This window comes from Poeciliopsis prolifica, unplaced genomic scaffold (genome assembly GCF_027474105.1).
Source record: "Poeciliopsis prolifica strain line A6 unplaced genomic scaffold, Auburn_PproV2 SCAFFOLD026, whole genome shotgun sequence".
Classification (NCBI taxonomy): Eukaryota; Metazoa; Chordata; class Actinopteri; order Cyprinodontiformes; family Poeciliidae; genus Poeciliopsis; species Poeciliopsis prolifica.
The window spans coordinates 5264532-5287498 of record NW_026562401.1 but is presented as its reverse complement, the minus strand read 5'-3'; the positions used below and the strand labels follow the sequence as shown (position 1 = coordinate 5287498).

The 22967-nt window shown below is 37.1% G+C and overlaps 2 protein-coding genes across 2 annotated transcripts; one reads left to right on the top strand and one right to left on the bottom strand.

Moving 5' to 3' along the window:
- The first annotated feature begins 571 nt into the window (after positions 1–571).
- Positions 572–10358, top strand: si:ch211-149k23.9 (germ cell-specific gene 1-like protein). The gene is made up of 7 exons (XM_055048034.1): positions 572–822; positions 2574–3585; positions 6715–6897; positions 7019–7066; positions 7151–7303; positions 7943–8054; positions 8148–10358. The coding sequence occupies exons 2-7, from the start codon at positions 3390–3392 to the stop codon at positions 8518–8520; spliced, it is 1065 nt and encodes a 354-aa protein (XP_054904009.1). The 5' UTR covers positions 572–822; positions 2574–3389; the 3' UTR covers positions 8521–10358.
- A 2-nt stretch (positions 10359–10360) lies between these two features.
- On the bottom strand, positions 10361–15291 carry rcvrn2 (recoverin 2). The gene is made up of 4 exons (XM_055048035.1): positions 15185–15291; positions 14545–15079; positions 12730–12841; positions 10361–10934 (listed from the first exon to the last, which is right to left on the bottom strand). The coding sequence occupies exons 2-4, from the start codon at positions 14923–14925 to the stop codon at positions 10846–10848; spliced, it is 582 nt and encodes a 193-aa protein (XP_054904010.1). The 5' UTR covers positions 14926–15079; positions 15185–15291; the 3' UTR covers positions 10361–10845.
- Positions 15292–22967: the final 7676 nt, after the last annotated feature.

Sequence of the window (22967 nt, the reverse complement as noted above, 5' to 3'; positions counted from 1 at the left end):
GACATATTCAGAAAGATACAAAAGAAAAAAGCTTTAGAAAAGCTTACGGCTGGATTCACACCCTTAAATAGTTCATTCATCCTCAAAAACCCTAAATTAAAGTCATTCTGACACCAAGAAGAGTGGAGCAAAATTCCTCCATTGATCTAAAGATCCAATATGTGTATAACAAATGTTCAAGTCAGTGGTGCTTTAATTACTAGTTTCTAGGTTTATAGGGTAATTACTTTTTCACATAGGGCTAGGTTGAAACTATTTTCCCTATTAAAATTATTTGCAAACTGCTTTTTGTAGTTATTTACATAAAAAAAAAATCAAGAGAAGAAATTTGTAAGACAGCAAACGCTTTTTCGAACTGCTGTAAAAACTCAGAAACTCAGGCTGGTGATTAAGTTGTGACGGATGTTTAAAAAGGAAGAACCTCTGAAATTAGACCAACATGAAGAGAGGAGGCACCACAGCAACAGATGGATGTGGCGAGATTATGTGAGTCAGGATGCGCATGTGACATGAACTCCAGAGAAAGAGAGTAGATTGGTGATTGGCGTGGAGGCAGATGCTCTGTCTCTCCATCAGTTCACATCTCCGTCCATCCGCAGGACTGGAGGTTTCACCGGGGAGGTAAGGACCAACGAGGGAAAATAACAGGCGATAAATGAAGAGTGTTACAGAGGCAGTTCACCATGGAGGATTTAAGTTTACGTTCCTAAGGAGCTTTTTGATCAAGAAATCTTTAACAAGAAGAGTCAAAGAAGTGACGGATTAAGTTTTTTCTTTTCTTACAGCAGAATATTTTCAGTCAAGAAGCAAAAAAGAGTTTGGGTAGGTACATTTAACATTAGAAAAATAGCTATAGACTGTGTTTTGTCTTAATAATGCATTCTAAAAAAAATATTACACCTATTGGTAGATTTCTCATAATTCCTTAAATTGTATTCAGTTATAAATACAAAGATACATTTAATGACATTCTGTCAAGCCTATTTATTTTTCACAGTAATCTTTCTCAAGATGAATGATTTAAAATGTTTCACTTTAAATGACAGACATAAAGCTGAAAGTAAACCATTTGAATGTTTGATTTTAATGAAAATTATTTTGTAGAAACAAAAGAGAATAAACATTTTTTTGTACTGCTTTTAGTATTTAAGCTGTTATCTATCATAAGATCATTTCTTCGTTCAGTCAAGCCACTAAAACTGCATCACCACCTGCAAATCCTAGGACAGTTTGTCAACTGTCCTAGTAAAGGAGAGGCCAAGTCCAGTCCTCAATAACTACTATCCTGCAACTTTCAAGTGGATCCTTACTTCAACACACATGAATCAAATGCGTTCAGCTCTGCAGAGACCTGCTAACAAATCATTTATTTAATTCTGATGTATCGGAGCAGGGAAAAGTTTCAGCAATTCAGCTCTTGAGGACTAAACTTGGCCACATATATATTCAAGGACATATATATGTCCTTGTATATTCCTTTATTTTTAAATGACCTCTTACTTGTTGGACAGGTACTAATATTGCTGGAACATTTTCACATTTTGCTGCAAACTTTTGTATATTTTGTCGGGATCTTATGTGGAAAACCAGAGTAGTGTTTTATTGTGAAATGGACCATGCATGGGGTTCAAAGCGTCTAAAATATAAACATTTGAAAAGTATAATGCACTATACTCATGAGTCAATTTGTAGAACTGTTACTGTAATGTAGCTAGCAGTATTTTCTGGTAGATCTATATAAGCTCTGCCTTGCCAGAAATGAAAATTGTGACCTGCTACTCTACAAAATATCTCAAGCTAGATTGGATCTCAAGCATCTGTGAACAGATGTTTAGAATCTTGTCCCAGAATTTTAGTTGGCTTTATGTCTGGACTTTGACTGGGCCATTCCATAACATGAATACGCTTTAAACTGAGCCACTCCATTCTAGCACTGATGTATTCTGATGTAGAGCCGACCTGCTTTAGATGAACCCCTGTCCCTATCTTAAGTCTTCTGCAGCCATTATTAAATTATCTTCCAGAACTGCCCAATGAGGACTTGTTCCGTTTTTTGTTGTTGTTGTTTTTTTTGTTTGTCTTTTTTTAACATCTCAACATTTCACTACGGTTCAGTAGATGACAGATTTGTGAAGAATTAATAGTCAACTTGTCAACAAATTCTCCAGAGCTCTGGTTGTCAGAGTAAACACGTATTCCAAATTTTATTCATAAATAATTCTGAATAATTTATAGTTTTTTTTCCCTTTCATAACTAGGCACAATTATCACATAAATAAGACATATAAAAGCTATGTTATGTGATGAAATGGTGAAGCTGTGACGAATATAAACACTTCTGCAAGGCACAATAAATGTTTAAAAGTAATGCACTACTTAAAGGGCTTGTGTAACATTTATTGAAGCAGTGTTTTATTTTAGCTGAGCACAGCAGAACTACAACTGCTACAATAAAGCATTAGCAGCTGCTAAGTGTCCCGCAGCACATCTTGGACTGTGTTTCAGCCAATGAGATCATCTTGATTAACAGCACTAAATTTAATGTCTTTTTTTACTGTTTTCTTTTCTTTCAGGGGCCATGGACTGACAGAGAGGCCCTGCTAGAGACAACATGGTCACACTAAAACACAACTAACACAGAGAGATTAAAGAAGATTTCCCAGGATTATCTTGGGGGGGGGGGGAAAGGCGTTTAAATCTGTGTCTCATCCATAGAGTCACAAAAAAGAAATTTTTTGTAATGTGCCCTGGTGTCTAGTCCTAAAAGTTCAGCTGGAGCCACCAGCCGAACTTCATTAATAATGATATTAATGACAGTCAAGTCAGTTTGTAAAATCTTCCCATAAACAAGTAAAGGAGATTTTTTTTTTGTGAACTGAAAGAGCATTCATCAAGGATAAATGTTGCCATATGTTGTTAAAGTTTCTTGACAGATAAAGAAGCCTACTTAGCTTGCAGAATGTACTACATAATACTAAAGTCCTCTTTGCCTTTCTGATGTTGCCCAGTCACTGATCTAATACCACCTCAGACAGAAGTTCAGGTCAGGGGATTTCTGGACATTTCAGTTCCCAAGAAGACCAATAAAAACTAGTTCTTTCTTCACAAATGAATCAGCCTCAGAGTATCTTATCCTGCTGCTGACTCCTTTTTGAAATCACAGATGTTACTATCTAGCTCTGTTGGCTGTGCTTATTCATCTATGATATCAGATTTGTGATTGCTTCCTGCTTAAAGCTGGCAAATCAACTCTTAAAAACCAAACCAAAGCATCTGCCCCGACCTGTCCGATCTGTTACTGCCTCCCTCCTACTTGCCTTAAATTCCTCTGTGTTGTGTCCACCTTTCGCCGTCCCACCTCCCCTGCCTCCCTCCTCCGTCTCGTGGCCATGCTCGAGCATCTGTCCCGCCGCTCCCGATCCATGCTTTCTCTGACGTTAACCTCTTTGGCTCTGGCCCTGTCCATCCTGGCTCTCTGCACCTCCTACTGGTGTGAGGGCACCCACAAGGTGGTCAAGCCTCTCTGCCTGTCACCCGTCAAAATGAAGAACTGTGGCCAGAACAACAGTGAGCCTTACACAACAGGTAATAGATGCTACACATATTGTTTAATTGTGTTATTACATGTAATGTGTGCTGCAGCTTTGATTGATATTTTAGGAATGCAAGCAGTTTTTAACAGATGTTCAACCAAAAAAAACTTTGTGACAGTTACATCATTTTCCTACTTTAACACAAAAGCAATAAAAACTGGTGTAATAACTGTTCCACTAACTTTTCATGAATCCTTTAATTCATTTCATAGTCCATAAAATACTTCACATTTATGTTTGAAGGGAATCTATTATGCAAAATTTCTTTTTTTCACATTTTTTTTAACTTCCATTTGGGTCTCAACTGCTTCTAAAAACAGCCCAATAAGAAAAAACAAAAACAAACAAAAAAAAAAAAACATCAGGCTGTTTTTGGCAATACATTAATGTTTTTTGGTGTCTGGAAAATTAGCTGTTTCAAAAACCTCCCAACTGTTCTGTTACAGCCCATCACCTAGCAACCCAAGCCACTCCAGCATGTTTGGTCAGCTGGTTTTTACCTCTGTGCGTGCTGCTGGAAAAGACAAGAGTTCTGCTGTTGACATAACATTCAGAAGCTTGCTGCATGCTTGTTGGTTGTGCAGGAGGCTCTTCTTCTGCTTTTCAAAGATGTACTGTTACAGTTGCACATCTGTTTGCACCCATTTTCACGTGTGAGCGTAATTGTTGAGATGGGGGTGTGGCCAGCAGGAATCATTTGGATTTAAAGTGACAGGTGTTCCTTTCAGAACGAGCTGATCTGAAAGGAGCTCAAAACGAGCAGAACTGACCAGAGTTTAATCTCATTGGCCAAGAATGATTTTGTGCAAAACGTTTGTGCTCTCCTATCCTAAAGGGTTCAAATAAGCATCATTAGACTGTGGAAAATATTTAATTCCACTTTTTGTTGAGACATGTTAACATGGGCATGTCACACTTTGTTTTTAGCAGAATCTGATTCTTTATGCTGAATATCAAACCTTATGATTTTTGCACTGGGCCTTTGTTGCATATTATAGTTATTTAAAAGGTTGAATCCAAAAATCCCAAAACTGCTGAGTTATAAACAACCGATAAAGTTTCTTCTGTTTGGGTGGTTTTGCCCAAAACACACACTCAAACATAGATCAATAAATACAGGAATAGACTGATTAAACATGGGTGGTATTGGTAACAAAATTCATACTGAGTACATAATTAAATTTAGATTTTATGAGTTGTTTTTTCAAAATATCATTCATCCATCTATCGATCAATTTTTTTAAATTGTTCCCATTATTTAGTACTTTGAGATTTTGCAATGGGAAGTGCACTAGAGATAAAAGTATAATTATTATTTTTTAACGTATCTTCAGTCAGGATTCAAAATTAATAAAAGTTTGGGAAAGTATTTGTGTTAAATGAAACCTTTTCACAAATGTCTGACCCGGAATTCACCGAAAACTCTCATCTTGAGTTTCAGATCAGCTTATTGAATGGTGATGAACTTTTGATGAGTCTTTCAATCTTTAAACCACCTCTGCATAACAAGCTGTACCTAGAAATAATCCGGATAGATCATCAGTCCTGTAGAGACAGTGATTTTTCTCGTTTTAATCTCTTTTGTCAGAAGGTGAGGGGTGGGGTTAATTGGGATTTAGTAAAAGTCTTCGGGTTACAGCAAGCCGCCTGCTCTCAGTGGTTTCTGTTAAGCTTGATCCACAATGAGATTACTTTGATCACTACTTGTTTTATTTGTGCAGAGAGATCTGCTTTTATTGACGCACACTGTTCTGAAAACTGCTTTAGAAAAGGCACATGGCGCAATGAAGTACGTATTAACAGGGATGCATGTGACTGCATAGTTCATGCTTGGATAAGTTACAGTTGTTATGTTTTCAGGTGTTTCTGTATTGCTTGGACAGGATTATTGAGAGGGTTTTCATGGGACTTTGGATGTTTTTGCAGATCTTGAGAGGCCTTGTATCCCTTGAGGTATTTTAAAAACAATGATGTTTTTAAAAGCTAGCTGGATAAACAATATAAGCTTGCTGTATCCTCATCCCCATCAAAAGGTTGGATTTCTTCCTGATTCAAGATGGACTCCACCAAACTGCCCTTTGTCACCAATCTTCTTTGCTCCTTGGAGCTGAGGACTTTGTTTGCAAACTTTGGAGTCTTGCCTTTTTCTTCTAACAGAAGATTTGTTGGTTCTTCAGGCCATGTCCTTCAATGGGGATCGGAGTGGTTCACGTAAAAGTACAAAGTTATCTTAGTCAGAAGTCGTGGTTCTTACCTGCAAACCTCTTTTTCTGGCTTGTAGTCTCTGCCTTAAGCGAAAAAGTTCAAGTCCGTTGGTACTATAAATAAATAACACAACATAACATCACATTACAAAATAACAAATCCAAGCAGAAGAAAAACCTTTGGAAATCAAATTTGTTTAATATAAATACTATGCTCAAAGTAGGATGTATTAAAGATCTTTACTATAAATGTCAGAACAGTGTAAACTATTTACAATTTATAGGTGTTTGCTGTTCTGGTTCCATCTCCAAATGTCCCAGAAGATTCAGCAAAAAGAAAATAACATTCAGTGCTTCTGTATAAACAAGAAGTTTCACTTTAACATAAGGTATAGGTGTGTCTGTATTTAATTTTTGCTTGTTCTTCATTCACTGAAGGTACGTGGAGTGGGTAGAGTAGTAAGACTTTTTATTCAAGAGTAGCGATACTTTGTAGTATTTTACTGAAGTAAAAGTAAAATATGCAGAAAAGCTACTCAAAGTTTGTTTTATTTTTTTTTATCTCTTTTTAAAGTTATTTACATTCATGTAAATTAGTAAATGTATCTAGTTACTACTCACCTCTGTCCAGAACTCACTGGAACAACTTTAAAATCTGTTGTTGCTCGATTTTTTAAAAAAAGTGTTGCTGAAGAATTAATGTTTTGACTTTTTTAGCATGTCGGTTTTTCTCCATAAGTTAAACTTTCACATATGTTTGCTGTTTATGTAGAGGATGGTAAAGATAATATAGCCTTTATTTCACTGCGCGGCTCCTAAAAGGTTAGAAAGGTAGATTCTCTATGAGGTGCAAAGATTTTTTGCTACCAAGGTGCAAAAGTAAACCTAAAAAGCTTAATTTGTCTCCTGTCACACAGAGAGCCCCACACAAAACCCTTTCAACCGCACGTTGTCTCCAGCCAGAAGAGATGAGCTGGACAAGATCAGACAAAGACAGCTGGCCAATGCTGTACACTACATCTGGGAGACAGGGGAAGACAAGTTTGCCTTCAGATATTTCCATACAGGCTTCTGGGAAAGCTGTGAAAAGCAGAATGATGGTGAGACCAAGATGCACATTTTGACATATTATATCATATTAGCTCTTCTTGTAGAGAGAAGTGGGTATGTTAGTTGTAAAAGATCTTTATGATCATCTAAATCTGCACATGCTGTTGGCAGGAGAGGTGTGTCGCAGCTTTATCGACTTAACTCCAGGGGATACACAAGGTGAGCAGTGTTATGGAAATTTATTTTATGTAATATATATTGTTTCATTTAATGTTTCTTTACATCTGTTCCCACATGTTGCAGGTGTGCTTTGGCTGTCGGTTATTTCTGAGTTTACATATATTGGCCTGCTGGGGATGGGCTTCTTACTGATGTGCCTGGAAGTCATGTGCTCCCATAAAGAGATGCACGCACTAAAAATCAATGCCTTCGCAGCTATTTGTACTGTGCTATCAGGTGGGGATGCAGCTTGGATTACAGTGCCAATCTCAAGTGTTGGCCCCTGGTAAAGATGTGGAAATAGTCTTGAAATAAATTCATCTTTTGCTGCAGGAAGATAATCTCACACTAAAAAGTGTAACACTTGAGAACTGGAATTGACAAACATGAGATGGTTACAAGAGAATAGCTGCGTATCCATATTTACTCATGTATCTCAAGTGATCATGTGAAAATCTGAAACAACTGTGTGTTAAGGATCATCAGGCCACTTGGAGGTGACATTTTAATGCCATAGAAATGCTCCAAAGTGCTCAAGTAACTATTAGCTGAATCAGGCTTTAACTTTGCTTAAATTTTTCTTGATCTGCCATCTTAAAATGAGATGAAATCAAGTTATTAATGTGTCATTGCTGCGATATTTCAGTTGCAGTTGCATTGATCCTTTAGCAGTCGCATACATGTATGATAGAGTATCACAAAGTTGACAATGCAATGACTGCCTGAGAGATTTCTAAAAAACTCAATGAGAGGTTGTGTTACTGCAATTAAACATGAATTTATTTGGAGGCTTTTTGCACGCCTTTTCCATGGGCGCTCTTGTCTTTGAATGGTAGTTCAATGCTAGTTTTTCATTTTGGTTTGCTTCCTGCCTAGGTCTTCTTGGGATGGTAGCACATATGATGTTCACCACAGTATTTCAGATGACAGTCATCGTGGGCCCTAAAGACTGGAGGCCTCAGTCCTGGGATTACGGCTGGTCATTTGCGTATGTTGCTGCTGATCAAAAACAGAATTCAAACTCAAAGTTATCTACATGCTCTAAAGTTTTGGTCGCTTATCTTTGAATTGTATTTTTCAGCCTCGCCTGGGTATCCTTTAGCTGCTGCATGGGGGCTGCTGTCGTCACACTCAACTCCTACACAAAGACTATCATTGAGATCCGTCGCAGGCAAAGACTCCGCTTGGACGAAGCAAGAGCTGCTGCTCGAGCCCCATCATACGATGAGGTGGTTCCAGGAGGAGGGCTGTACTCCGTTAGCGGCCTGCTGCACTGTCCGGATGGGATGATTGATGTGGCTTGGGCCCCGAATGGTAGCGTGGTCGGAGTGGGAAACGGGGACGTACCGACACTGGTTTTAGTGGGAGGCTGTGGCCCAGAGGGGTGTGAGGACTGCGAGCGTGAGAGGGACCAGATGGGAGTGGTCTTGGATCGGATTGATTCACCTTGTTAGGAGGGACGGCTATTCACATAAACTAAAAGAGCGAAAAAAATCAGTAAAAATAAAACTCTGCATTGTTGCAGTGATCAGAGATGCAGGTTTGCTTTGACTTTTGATTCGTTGGAACACATTTATGAGTCAAAGGTCAAACAAATTGCTAAACAGAAGTGGAAAGTGGAGTTGAATCAAGTCACCAAAATGGAGGCTTCTTGCTTTGTGACTTGCACTGAGAGAAACATCCAACCTTCACTTTGCATCAACCTGTGATGTTTGCTGTGTGACTGCAAGTAGCAAGTGACTGCTCGAGTCCAAGATTGAGGTATATTTGGAGTTTGAAAAGGTCTGTCATGGGAAACCTTTCTCAGTTCTTAAGTTTTGACACATAGATGCTTAATAAGATGGTTAATAAACAATAGAACAAAGAAAAGGTTCTGCAATGGAGGCAGCAACGAAAAAAAGAAATCACTGGAAAATTATCCCACCATAAATATCCCATTTTAATTGTATTAAATTATTAAGTTCACATTCAAAAAAGACATAAGTGGGTCTGACAGGCTGCAAATGACGCCCACTCAGTTAACTCATATCAAGACGTGAAGACTTCGAAGCAAATCTGCATGTCATGTGTGTCTGTGCCTGATGATAACAAAACAAATGTATTTTTCCACATGTAAAAATGGTTAAAATGTTTACTGTATTGGTTACAATGGACGTCCACATATTTGCAGTTCAGTATAAGCAAACTCACATATTTGCAAATATTTTGTGGCATGTGACTCAAAATTATTAGTGGAATTAAGTTTTTGCTAACTAAGATGCGAAAAAAAATAGAGCATGGGAAGATAAAACACCAAGGCACAACAGTACTGGATGATGTTTGCAAAGTAGTCAATTCTTGTCGCTGACTGGCTGAACTCTTAAGAGCAGAAACCTGGAAGACTGAAAGTATTAGTTTTTGTGAACATACCAAGATTGTTTTGACTGTGCGTTTTAAATCATATTTAGGGATATTTGGAGTTTGAACTATTAAAATGGGCGATTATAAGCGTTTTAGAGAGGAATTTAAATATTCACAGATTTTGGTGATTTTGGCACCGGCGGTTCACTATACACCTTCAAGTCAGCAATTTATGTCACATTTTGTCTCAACAGTATATAGAATATCTAATAATTAATCTGAGCTGGACATTGAACTTGATTCTTTTTTCAGCGTCTGCTTTATCTGATGACAAACTTACGTCAAATGATGAACCTTCAACCAAAAGAGCCACCAAATACAGTTTTTGTGTGAAGATGAGCAGACAGATCCACAGAGATAAAATGATTACAGAGATTTTGGAAAAGTCTGCTCTCATGTTGAACAGAAGATTATGTGTAAACCATTAATCCTGAGTTGGACGGAGCAGAGAAGAGACATGCTGAGGGGACAGACAGGACCGAGTTGTTGGGGGGTCAGAATGAAAGTTGGAAAGAAATTCTGGCACACTTTTCAAAAAGAGACTGACTGCATGCACTCATGCACCCAGCTTCACCGTAACGTCAAATAAATCCAGGTTTTGTACATGTGCTTGCAATACTTACTGAGTTTAACAAAAGATTATGTAGGCATTAATTCACAGAGCTAGATAAAATGGCATAAATGTACCTTCAATATCTGTAGGTTACACTTTTGAGATTATCCAGGATTTACTGTTGGAGATTATACAATTGAAAACAAAAAAAAACTAAAGAAAAAAGAAAAAAAACTAAAGCGCCATTTTTGTCAGCCACAACAATAATGGTATAAAGTAAGTTTCTGGGTCAAAAAGGAGATTAGTGGAACAGATAAATAAATTGATTTCCAAACAACAGATGTATGAGAAAACCTTTAATTTATTATTCAGTGAATAAAGTACAACACTTAAGAGCTAAAATCTCAATCAAGATATTTCAAGCCTGTAAAAAAAAAATACTAACAATTAGGTTTTGTATTCCTAACATGTTGTTCTGCAGAAATAATTTAAAAAAAAAATACTTTTAAAATTCACCAGTAGTACAATATAACCGATGCATACTGCTATTTTAAGTGCATTAGTTTATATGTAGTCATGATGTTTTTGGGGGACTGTAAGAACTATTCCATAATTTGCTTCTACTAGGTTCTGTTATATTGACATTTATTCACAAATAGTAAAACAACAACAAAAACAATCAAAAACTTTCTTTAAAGTTATAACGGAGCAGAAATTAGTATTTACACAGATGGACGAGCGAAGTGAACGACGGCATCTGATGTGAGGAGGAGAAAACGAGCTTCAGGAGTGAAAGACAGGAAGAGAGGGAAAAGTAGGAGGGACTTCATTGTTTAGGGGGTTCGTACTGAATGAGACGCATTGCATTCTCGTTTTCAATCACTCCCTTGATGAACTCTCCTTCAGCCAGTCGCTCTGTGATGGAGTGAGAAAAAAAACATGTCAGAAAACAGTGAACACAGGAATGAAAGAGAAGCACAGAAAAGGTTGAGTAAGGACTCCATAAATCCACTCTTATCTCTTGTATTTGTCACAGCGGCAGTTGCATGCAATGATAGTGTCACTTAAGGTTTTGCATGACTAAAGGATTTTACACACAAAATGAAGGTTTTATGGTTTAAGTGTGGATGTTCTCCAAGTGGATCTACGTCAGGTTATTTTCGTATATTTCAAATAATAAATCGAAGGTTTTTTTTTTTTTTCTGTTTCTTAATCATCAGTTTTAAGAAACCAAGTATTCCTAAAACTGTATATGTTTTCAATTATAGAATATCTTTATTTTTTCTAAGAAAAAATAAATCTTCCAGAAAGCTGAACAAGAAAAGTGTTTTAAATCACTTTGGGTTTAACATGTTTTACTTCGACATTTAACTCGACAACTCAAGCAACTAAGTTTGAAGAGCAAAAATAAATCTGCTCTTATTCTTAAAACAGATTTATTTTAATTAGTAAACAAAAAAAGTAAAATAAACATCGTGTTCAGTTTAAAAATAAATTCCATATCAAATCTTATTTTAATTTTAATTTTTTAAACTAAAATGTTTTTTTAATTAAAAAATATTTGGAAATATCTTTCAATTCTAAAGAATATTTTTTAGAAGATACAAAAAATCCTAAATATTTCAAATGACATAAATATATCATAAAAACAGTTGTATTAGTGGTAAACATACAAATATTACAAACTAATGAATGTTTGAAATAACTCATAACACTTGCTTTTAACAATCAGAAAAAAAAATAATTTACTTGTAACATTGATTTTGTGTGCAGTAAAGCCTTTTAAATCTATGAATAATCATACAAATTGTAATCTACAAGTATAGTAAAACAGGCTTTGTAAATATGAAATATTTGACTGATTTGTTTAGTTTCTTTTCCCCCACATTAGACCACAGAACCATTATAAGTAGCTAATATATCTGTAGCACACCACTATTAAGCATAAGAATGCTTCAAACCAGTCCAACTACAGAAAGTGTAACTGTGATATAAAAGACAAACTGTTTTATGAAAAATGTGTCAAATAATCTATTTTAAGAAAACCTTTTAACATGACATGCTGCTGGGGGTTGAGTTATATGTGTAAGACTCCAAAATCTGATGAAATATATAACAGGTTTTAACCCTCCTGAAGATTTATTTGCAACAAAAAAGTGTAAAAATTGTAAAAATTGTTTTTTGCTTTTAATTTAATACATTTTGGGGAAACATGAATGTAGATAATACTTTAAAGGCAAACAAAATTTAAATTTGTTAAATAATTATAACAGAACAACATAGTCCTAAATTCTTTTGTTTTTCAAAAAAATCACCACAAATAGACATTTTGCAAATTTAGCTTTTATTACATTAAGGGAATTAGTTCAATTAGTTATTAGTTCAATTCAGAAATTCAGGTTATTTTAGAAAAAAAATGTTGATCAAAGCAAACATTTTCTTTTCCTTAACTGTTACAGTTTTATTTAAAATATACTGAAACTGACTTAAACAGAAAATCATAATTATTTTAGATGGACAGTTTTTAATTTAATGTCACAGTAAACCCAATGTATAAAAGATGTGTTTGAATATGGAGCAAAAAAAAAGATAAACCAAATATATGAATGTAAAAATAAAATTTGTAGATTTTTATTCATAAAAATGCCCCATTGATGGCTCTGCTTTACATTGCAGAGGTAGAATGCGGTGTTCGTGTGAAGCCTCTCACCATTGTCTTTCTTGTCAAAGTAAGCCCACAGCTTGTTGGCTCTCTTCTCGGGTGTGTTCTCATCCTCTGGTAGCTTCTTCTGCTCGTCCTCGGGAATCAGCTTAAAGATGGCCTGAGAGGCGGGGGTTGGGTGGAGAAAAAGAAAAACAGGATGAAAGTGCTGCAACTCTCCTTCTCAGCTGCACCGAACATGCACAAATCAAGGAAATGAATTAAAACAGATGCATGTCAAGTCGTGAACACTTTAGAAAACTAAATGAATCGACATTGTTTGTGTGTGCTGTGAATTTGAGCCTTTGGTTTGAAATTCCCCCTGCAGCAGATATTCTGGAAAGATTTAAATAAAAAAAATTCTATATTAAAAACAAAAGTTTGCAGCATATGTCAAAAATAATGACAAGTCCTCAGCTGAAGAGTGCAAGCCAGTCAATCTGCAAAGAGCCACTTAGAGTAAAGGGGGCTGAAAAAGACTAAAACTCTGTGTACTTCAGGTTCAGGCCTTTAAATGTGTGTCCCACTTAGAGAGGAAGCTCTCATCTCCCAACATTTAAGACACATAGATTAACATGGATTAGTGCCAAGACTCAATCTGCCAGCCAAAGGATCCTGAAGTCAATTCTTTCTCTTACTTCACTTTACTTCAGTCTCGCTGCACTGACCACATGGTCTGCATAGCGCATATAGTGTAGTTAGACATGGCTATCTATTCATAATCTTGTTATCTCAGTCTAGTTAACAAGGTTGTGAGGATGCAGTCATTTATAAACATAGAAAGGAGCTGTGCCAAAGCGGCTTATCAAGATCAAATAAAGTCTGCTGTTTACGTCATTTATTCTGCCCAGATGAGGCTTTTGTTTCATATTTAATTTCAAATATAAATTTAAAAGAATGTTTTGTAAAATGCCGTATAGTTTTTGTTCCTAGACAAGGTTTTTTTGTATTTTTTTAAATTCAAGACAGACTTGAACATAATACGTTGTTCAAGGCTACTTCTTAGTTTTGTGAATAATTTCTTGTTAAATTTCTTTGAGTCTTGCAGATGTTTTGAAATGCAGCTATTTCACATAGTCACTGTAAACATGACTCTTTGTTGGACCGAAGCCAGTTGGCCAGGAGATAAATCCCATTACAATTCAAGCTGGATTCTCGGCTGATCTTCCTAAACCTCTTACAAATCTGTATCATTTGTCTTAAAACAGAATATGCAGGCTGATGCTATGAAAACAATGTGTGGTATTTAGCTTGGTGCAGCAGAGTCCAACACCTGTCAAGTAAAAGATTAGACCAAAGATGACTGATAGTCTCACTATCAGAGGTAGAGCTTGAAAACACCCCCTTGCTACTGTCTGACTCTGCCTCTACTGTCTGACAGCTAAACCAATAATCAGAGAGATTATCAGGAGGTCAGAATGACAGGCTAATTGGAATGACAATCAAGACTGAGACCTACATGTGATGACAAGGGTTGATTATCTCCATTTGTAGGCAACAACAGCTATGATGGAACAAACAGAAGACAAGCAAAACGAGAAAACCCAAGCCATGTGCTGCTCAAATTTTACATTTAACAAGCACATAATGCAAAATGTTAATCTCATAAGTCTCACAATCACAAGACTAGTGCAAAACTGTTGAGTTGGATTACATAATGCCAGCTAATATGCATAAAACTCACTATTTCAGCGTTGCTTACTAACCAGTTTGAGAGAAAAGTAAACAGGGAGCCACACAATGGTCATTTCTAAGTGAAGTCAGCCTTCCCACTACATCGACCTTTTCACCTCTGTTTCTTCTATTCTTTAAAGCTGACCTCACCTGGCAGATTTCCTTCACCTCCGACTTGTTTATGTACCCATTTTTGTCCACGTCGAACAAAGAGAAGGCCCACTCAAGTTTCCTGGTGGTCTTCCCGCTGGAAGTCATGTGCAGGGCAATGATATACTCCTTGAAGTCTAACGTGCCGTCATCGTTGGTGTCAAAGGAACGGAACACATGCCGTGCGTAGCACTTGGCATCGGTTTCGGGGAAGAACCGGGTGTAGATCTCCTCAAACTCCTCCGGCGAGATGCGCCCCGTGGGACACTGCTTCTGAAAGTTCTCATACCACTGGCAGATTTCCACCTCCGTGAATTTGGTGGTGAGCTTGAGATCCTCCAGGATCTCCTTCGATATCGCGCTGCTGGTGGCATTTCCCATGGCAGTTGCTTTCAGAGTCTTGGTCAGCTGTCAGTTTTGTGCTTCTTCTCTCAGTCCTTCAGATGCTTTTTCTCTCCTGTCCAAAGAAACTGTCTTGAAATATGTTTTTTCTCACTTGTTTGAGTTTTCTTGATGTCAAATGCCAAACAGAATCCTGAAAGACATTGTAGATATGCCATATGTTACATGTCAAACATAGAAGTTATCTACTTTATAAGTACCATTATGATGATGATCAAAGCTACCCAGAAAGTCTTACCTGGGGTTTGTGTGAGTAGCAGATAATGGCTGAACAACTGTTTGTCTCGTCTGCCGAACGGTAACAGATAAGGATGGCGAAGGGAAACACCCCTCCAGGAGGTGACTAGGTTAATTCTGTTAATGCGGGATTTAAAGTGGATGAGTGTTTGACCAAAATGAACCCACTATTCTAATGATCTCTGTTAGATCTGGAAATCTAGAAGGATCTACAACATCCACAAGAGTTCAAAGTAATGCCATGGGTTTCTGCACCCAAGAAGTTACTTAACAGCCCAAGGTATCGTCTTGTTGCAAAGAAGTTGGATGTTTTGACTTGCCTGGTGCATAATATCATTAACAGATCTAGAGAATAAGAAGGAACTTAATGACACAGGGTTCGAGGCTGAAATCCAAAGCTAAATGGCTGTTGATTTGTGGATGTTTTAGCAGGATCTCTGCATTTTCTGGTTTTGTGCCCTAGAATAGCAAAACCAGTAAATGAGTGTAGATCAGCCTGAGTGCCTCAATACCCACAATCAAGACTCACATCACCAACCACATTTTCATCGACTGTTTTCTAGTTTACCTCCTTCATTTTGTATTGACAGGATGAGCTCAGAACTACTCCTGAACATTATTGCTGGTGATCAGCACTTTGTGCCATCAAATTATTTCTAAATTTGTGCATTTTGGCAATGAAAATAGAGAAATATTTACAGCATAAACAAGATACAGAAAAGCAGCTGGTCTCTAATTAGACCAAGGGGAAGTGGAAAACAGTCCTGAGGCCTGACAAATAATCCATCTATCCAATTTCCAAAATACGCTTTGCTCTGATCTTGACTGCTGTCGTCCGAAAGGTGGCATACTCTCAACTCCATCACATGAATCCTCGCTCCTACCACCAGTTCACCAGCTATCCTATCAGGCATTTCTTTAACTCTGGGAGAAGGCCAGATTACCTGGTGAAACCCAAACAGACACAGTGACAAAACAGAAGCATCACACCGAAAGGCTTAAACCAACATTTGAACCCGTGACCTTCCTGCTGTGAGGACTCGAATGTGTGTTAAAGTCTTATTTTTCAATCATGATTGAAACACCCCTGAGTTACTATTCAGATATGATACAGCTTAATGATAACATTATTTTCATTTAAGTTTTCAATGCCAAAGTGCAGCTACTGTGCAGTTCAAAAACATTCACAAACTTCAATGTTTTTTGGGGATTCTATTTGATTGACTATTACAAAGAAGGTGAATAACTGAAATGAAAAAAATATATTTACAGTTTTAAAATTTTGAACAAAAATCATTAGGAATCTGTAATATCTGACTGACACCTCTTAAACTGATAAAAGCCACATAACTTGTTAGCAGATTTCATCTCTAATTTTGCATAGTGTAAATACAGTTGTTTTGTGAATGTCTCAGAGGCTTATTGGTGAACATTAGTGAACATCAGCACCATAAAGACCAAGCAGATAGTTCAGGAAAGTTGCAGAGAAGCTTTAGAGATGTTTTATTATGTAAAAAAAATCTACAATGACTAACACCACCCTGGACACACTATCCTCATGGGACAACATGATGGTGGCAGAATTTTGCTGTGACAGTTATTTTCTTCAACTAGCCAAAGTTGATGGGAACGTGGGTGGAAGCCATTTTCAGACCAGAGTTTTAGCCTCCAGCAGGAAAACTACCCAAACATACGGTCAGAGCTGCAACAGAATAGTTTCAATCAGAGCATGTTAATGTGTCAGAGTGGCCCAGTCAAAGTCCAGATCTAAATCCAATTGAGAATCCGTGGCAAAGATTGGAAATTGATTCTCACATATGCTCTCCATTCTATCTGATTGAGCTTGAAGATATTTCCTGAAGAACAATGGGCAAAATGTTCAAAGTTCAACTGTGACCTATCCCACAGTGAAACATAGAGGTGGCAGCATCATTCTGTGGGATGCATTTCCACAGGAGGAACAAAAAAATCTGATATGATAAAATAAAAAGCACACACAAGACTGGGCTTGTAGTGAAGTATGATGAAAAAAATAATGCATATTATGTTTTTTTCCGATGCTGTGCTAATTTGTTGCATTTTCGGCCCAGGCCAGTAACACTTTTTTTACACAAACTTAGAAACATTAGAATCCAGCAGGAAACAAAATTATTGTTTCTTTTTTTTCTTAAACAAGAGAAAATGCTGTATTTACCCATTTATATCATTTAATACATTGCAAAGATGTTGAATTATATATAGATATTTTTTTAGGACACAATTCCTAAGCTTTAACATTTAATGTCTCTTCATGCTATTTTTGAAATATGCGCTGATCCCTGCTTTGTGACCCTAAAACAATTGCCGACATTGTAGCATCATGTCTTTATATTATCAGGGTTATAAATTACAATTTCGAACCCATAATTTAGAACCAGTAGTTTACAAGTACTTGAGTGCCACAAAATCTCAAACTTAATCTACAGCTCGTAAACTGACGGACAGCCGACACGCAAGTGAACGAACTGTGAATCACCCTCAGGCAACATTTCAAAGCTGGGCTTGAGGTCTTCAGCATCCTGTATGCCATTTCAGCGAGCTCTGCCATATAAATCCAGACAACCATCTGTCCAGTCTGTGGCTCACCTCTAACTCCAGTCCCACCTACACCCCTCAAATTACCGACAGTGCGACTGACGTCCTTCCTGTCTTACATGAGCAACTATGGCGCCCGTTTTAGACTGAGCTGTCTGTCTTTCAGTTGGATTTACTAAAGTGAGCTGGTTGCTGGAATGCGATCTCTGATTTTCTTACAGTCTAAAATTACATTTGTGGTAGCAGCATGGTAAATTATTTAACATTCACCAGTGAAAAAAACTTTACACAACAATTTAACTGAGTGAAAATGCATTGTTTTAAGCTTGTATTTTCAACCAGATTACACCAATGATTTTATTCACCATCAGGAGGGCGGCCATCTTTGATACATTTGCTACATCAATTTGAGTCAGGTAATCATATCATGTGAACCTAATTGTTGATTTGATATTAATTCTGAATGAAAATTGTGGAGTGTTATGCTACACGTAAAAAAAGCAAGATAAAAATATTAAAGTACAGCAACATGTGAAAGTACAACTACCCAGAAAACCATACTTTTGGTCTTGAAGGGTGTTTTTATCCAGGAAAATGCTGAGAGCAACTATTGGATTACTCCTGCTCTGTCCTCTACCATTAGCCAATTACCATCATCCTGTAAGTGCTACAGCCAAAAGAATTACCCCCCTCCTCTCACACAAAACAATCCCTAACATGTGACCTGAACTATAACATGGACTAATTGCCGGTGCTAAAACGGGCAAAGATTTGCGGCTACTTTTAAAATGCTTTTTGTTTTTTTTTTTCCAACTGTGATGATGCATGTAACATTTAGGATGAAGCTTACATCTTCGCAGATAGAGAAGTGACTCGGGCCAGCAGGCAAGGTGGTGTAATTATTCTTTAAATCAATGTTTTTTATTATTAAAATGAATATATTCTGATTCTGCAAGGTGTGTACATAAATTGTACATGTCAGAGTTTATAGGGATTGAACGTCAGTCCGAGAACACCTAAGAAGATCTATTTGGCTCATGGCAACAACCTTATTGGCTGGGTAGGATTATACCCTATTAATGGACAGTGTTGAGCTTTACTCTTGCTACAGTTTCAACGGTGAAATGTCAGCCTGAAATCTCCATTACTCCATTTTGCTCACATGTTTCCGTACTCTCATTAGGAGCTTATGTGCCATATTATTTTGGCCTTTTAAAGACATATTTGAATGGTTCTTTTTCCATTCTTTCTAGGCAAAAAATGCAAAACGTCAATTACTTTTTAAAACAAAAGTTGAGTGAACAAGTTTGAATTTATTGTCAAGTTCCTCTAATCCACACCTATTTTTTAAATTAGTGGTGGTTTGAGAATGTATTTTATCCTGACAAGGTTAAAGCCAATTAGCTTCTCAATAGTGATCATAATTACCTGCAGCTGGTAGTAACTCTGTGTCAGCATAAAAATGATTTGTTTGACAACAATCATTGAATTGATCAATACTTCTAACAATGGGAAGACCTACAGTAAGTAGCACAGTAGCTTTAGTCAAGTTAGGAGAGTGATTTGGAGCTCCATCCATCCATTTGTTTTCTGGACACTCTTGTCCCTAGTGGGGTCAGGAGGGGTGCTGGTGTCTATCTCACGTTTCAGGTGAGAGGTGGAGTACACACTGGACCGGTCGCCTGTCTGTCACAGGCCAACAAAGAGACAGGACAAACAACTATGCACACAAACTCACACCTGGGGAGAATTTAGAGAGACCAATTAACTTAACAGTCATGTTTTCGAACTGTGGGAGGAAGCCGGAGTACCTGGAGAGACGTGCACTGGGAGAACATGCAAACTCCATGCAGAAAGACGCCGGGAATCAAACCCAAGGCAACGGTGCTACCAACTGTGTCACTGTGCAGCCCATGATTGAGAACTGTCTCTAAATAACCGCAGATTCCAAGATCATTATACCAAAAAATAAGTTATTTGGATCTGCAACTCCTATGAGAAGATGCAAATTCACCTTGATAAAAAATACATTTCATATATGTGAACAAAATATTACTGGAACATTGGTGCACCATGTTAATCCATAGTGAAGTCGTTTTTTTCCCCATCCCTATCAAATAAGACTTAGATAAATAAAGGTTAAGGCTTGTGGGCATCTAGCAAGCAAGATAATTTCATACATCTTAACAACCTGACAGTCAGTTGTATAGCTCACATGAGCTAATACACTACAAATCCCATAGTGCAACACAACAGCTACTCCACGCTGTTTTGTTGTGCTGCCTGCCTTTAAACTGTTCAAATGCTTTGCATGTGTGGTCACACCTCATGCAAAGAAATTTTTTAGAAAATGACAGCATCTGTAAGTTTCCACAGCTCAAACCTTATGTTCATGGATTTCTTCCACAGTGCCAAGTACAACATAAAATGACTTATGGTATATGATATGATGGATGTTGATGTAAAAAAACTTATTGTTACATTTCTTCATTTTTTATATCATATTTTCTTTGGCTATGTATATAATATACCACACGTATACCAAAGAATAAGTTTGATCATTACACCAAACATATTCAGTTAGTATAATGATCTTGTCCACAAACGCTGACGCATTTCTCTTTATTTCCCTGTAGTTGTAAATCACATTAAAACGTATACATTCAATCCTACTTCAAGCTGTTTAGAGTTGACTGGAACTAATAATGGAAACAAATGAAATTTCGAAAAGAAAATATTATCCAGAACGCCGTTCTCCCTTAACACTTCAGAGGAGTTTTAGATGTATCGTTGGAATTTTTGTACGTCACAAGTATTGGCGTAAGAGGCAGAGTGTGAATGCTGAGCTGGACAATGCTTTGAGAAAAGAAAACTTCTTTCTTAACCAATACAATGCCTTGGTTGGACCAGACTCATATCTTAAGCTGAAAGAAAAAGAAAAAGAGGAAGGGAGTTGTTTCTAGATAAATATCTGTTAATGGGTCATAATGACAGGTAATGACAGACGAGAGCTTCCTAGCAAAACAAGGAAGGAGAGGAATAAACAAACTATAGCTACAATCTTGATTACTTTGTCCACAGTTTTGTCCAAGAACCCAAGCAGGGAATATTTGTGAGGACTTGGGACTTCCCATTTCTACATCTCACGGTGGAGAGAGAACATCAACAGCAACCACAGGCTTTCATTTATTACTAGACTATATATTAAAAGTATTTTTAGTGTTAATTATATGGGAACTTTACCTTATTGCTTCCCCTGACTTCTGCACTCCCAGTTCAACACTGAGGTAAGTAGAGATGAGCTTTTTATGGAATATAAAACTTAGCTGTTTGCTTAAGATGATTTTTTTTTTTTTGGTCTGGACTTTGGAATAATAAACTAAAAGAATTGTGATTCTACAAATTAACTAAATCACAGTTCTCTAGATCAGATGTAAAGAGATGCAACTGAAACTAATACATCAAGAAAATGTAATGCCAGAATTAGGATTCGGACATTTAAGTGTCTGCATTTTTATTAATTAAGTAGCATCAGATTTCAAATAAAGCCTGAGACGATTTCTTCTTATTCTCACACTTTTTTTATATCTACCAAAAATGGAAATGTTAGCTGAGATCCCAGATTTGTGAAGAATGCCAAATACATTTGTCCACCTTCTCAAGATATGTTACAAAAACAGCAGTAAGGAATACCGATCTACTTCATGTTATTATTTTACTTTAAACATTTTCTCTTCTATTTAAAAGGCACATTATAGCTTTAAGAAAGACCTGTAACTCTCACCTGTGAAAGCAAAAAATACTATGTACTTACAGTACATAGTAGTGTCTTCCAAAAGTATTTAAAATCATTTAATTTATTGTAATTTGATGCGATGAACCAACACAAAGTAACTTTTGCTTGTGTACTGGAAGAAAAAAGACTCAAGGATTTCACATTTTTGAATTCAGACCTTTTTAGTCTGAAAGCCTTAAATAAAATCCAGTGCAACCAGTTACCTCCAGAAGTCCCTCATTTGGCTAATTGAGTCCTGATGTGTATACTTTAATCTCAGTAGGAAGAATGCTTCTGTGAAGGCCTCAGAAAAGAGCATCTGAGAAAAAGAACCATTATGGAGACCAAGGAGCACAGCAGGTATAAAGTAGTGAAGAAGTTTAAAGCAGGGCTAGGTTATAAAAAAAACATTTCCCACGATCAGATGTCTCAAAGATCATAGTTTCATCCATCAGCTTAGTAGGAACAGTGCTGCAAAACTGGATTGACCTTTATTCATTTATTTTATTATTATACTGTACACCCGTGTACCTTTGAGGCAGGTTTCTTTTGAAAAACAGATTTTACCCAAAGCAATTTTCTGCTAAAATAAAAACTAAAAAGTTAGTGCAAAAGCATTAATCAAAAAAGCAGCGATGGTATCTCAAGAGGAGCTGCAGAGATCCACAGTTCAGGTAGAAGAGTCTGTCAAAAGGACAGATATTAATTGGGCATTTCACAAATCTGGTCCAAAAGAATGTAAGCAGAAATTGAAAATAAAAAGTGGATAATAAGTTGTTTTTTTTACATGACTCTGCTTTGTGAAATAGGTGCAGGACAGAAGAAGAGATTCCAGTGAGATCCCTCTCATCTGCCTTGAAACTGATAAAAAACAAAAATAAATAAACAACCATGGCAGCCAACATGGAGACCCTCGATCCTTCAGCTTTACCAGATATTCCTCCAACCGTCTCCTACCAATGTCAGGCTGAAACCGTTAACTTTTCAAGTGGAGTGGTCTCGGTGGCGGGCATCACTGTGGTGACTGGTGGCGTTGAACTCTCTTGTAGGTCCTGCATCCTGGCCTTCGGTTTTTGGGGAACTCTCATTGGATTGAGCTGCTTGGCCGTGGGGCTCTGGGACCAGCTGGCTCAGCTTAAAGATGGGACCTCTATCTTGCTGGGGCTTGGGCTGGTGATTCTTGTACTCAGTTTTTTGGTGATGGCCAGTGTGGTCATGTTTCACCTCCTGATGAAGAAGAAGAGAGGTATCAGACGAGAAGAAAACAGGGAAGGAAACCAAGTTTTAGTAGAGGGAGGTGAAGTTATAAAAAAAGTCACTGTATAAAATATGGCAAAAATTGTTGTGAGATAAATTCCTCTGTAAAGATTTTTGTATAAGAAATGTGCAAACAATAATTTTCCTGCTCCAAGCCTGGAGCATTTTTAACCCACAT

Coding starts and splice junctions, on each gene's coding strand:
- si:ch211-149k23.9 (XM_055048034.1), top strand. CDS start 3,390: ATGCTCGAGCATCTGTCCCGCCGCTCCCGATCCATGCTTTCTCTGACG. Junction 3,586..6,714: donor CAGTGAGCCTTACACAACAG/GTAATAGATGCT, acceptor CCTGTCACACAG/AGAGCCCCACACAAAACCCT. Junction 6,898..7,018: donor CTGTGAAAAGCAGAATGATG/GTGAGACCAAGA, acceptor TGCTGTTGGCAG/GAGAGGTGTGTCGCAGCTTT.
- rcvrn2 (XM_055048035.1), bottom strand. CDS start 14,925: ATGGGAAATGCCACCAGCAGCGCGATATCGAAGGAGATCCTGGAGGAT. Junction 12,842..14,544: donor AGGTGAAGGAAATCTGCCAG/GTGAGGTCAGCT, acceptor CCCGCCTCTCAG/GCCATCTTTAAGCTGATTCC. Junction 10,935..12,729: donor CTTTGACAAGAAAGACAATG/GTGAGAGGCTTC, acceptor ACTCCATCACAG/AGCGACTGGCTGAAGGAGAG.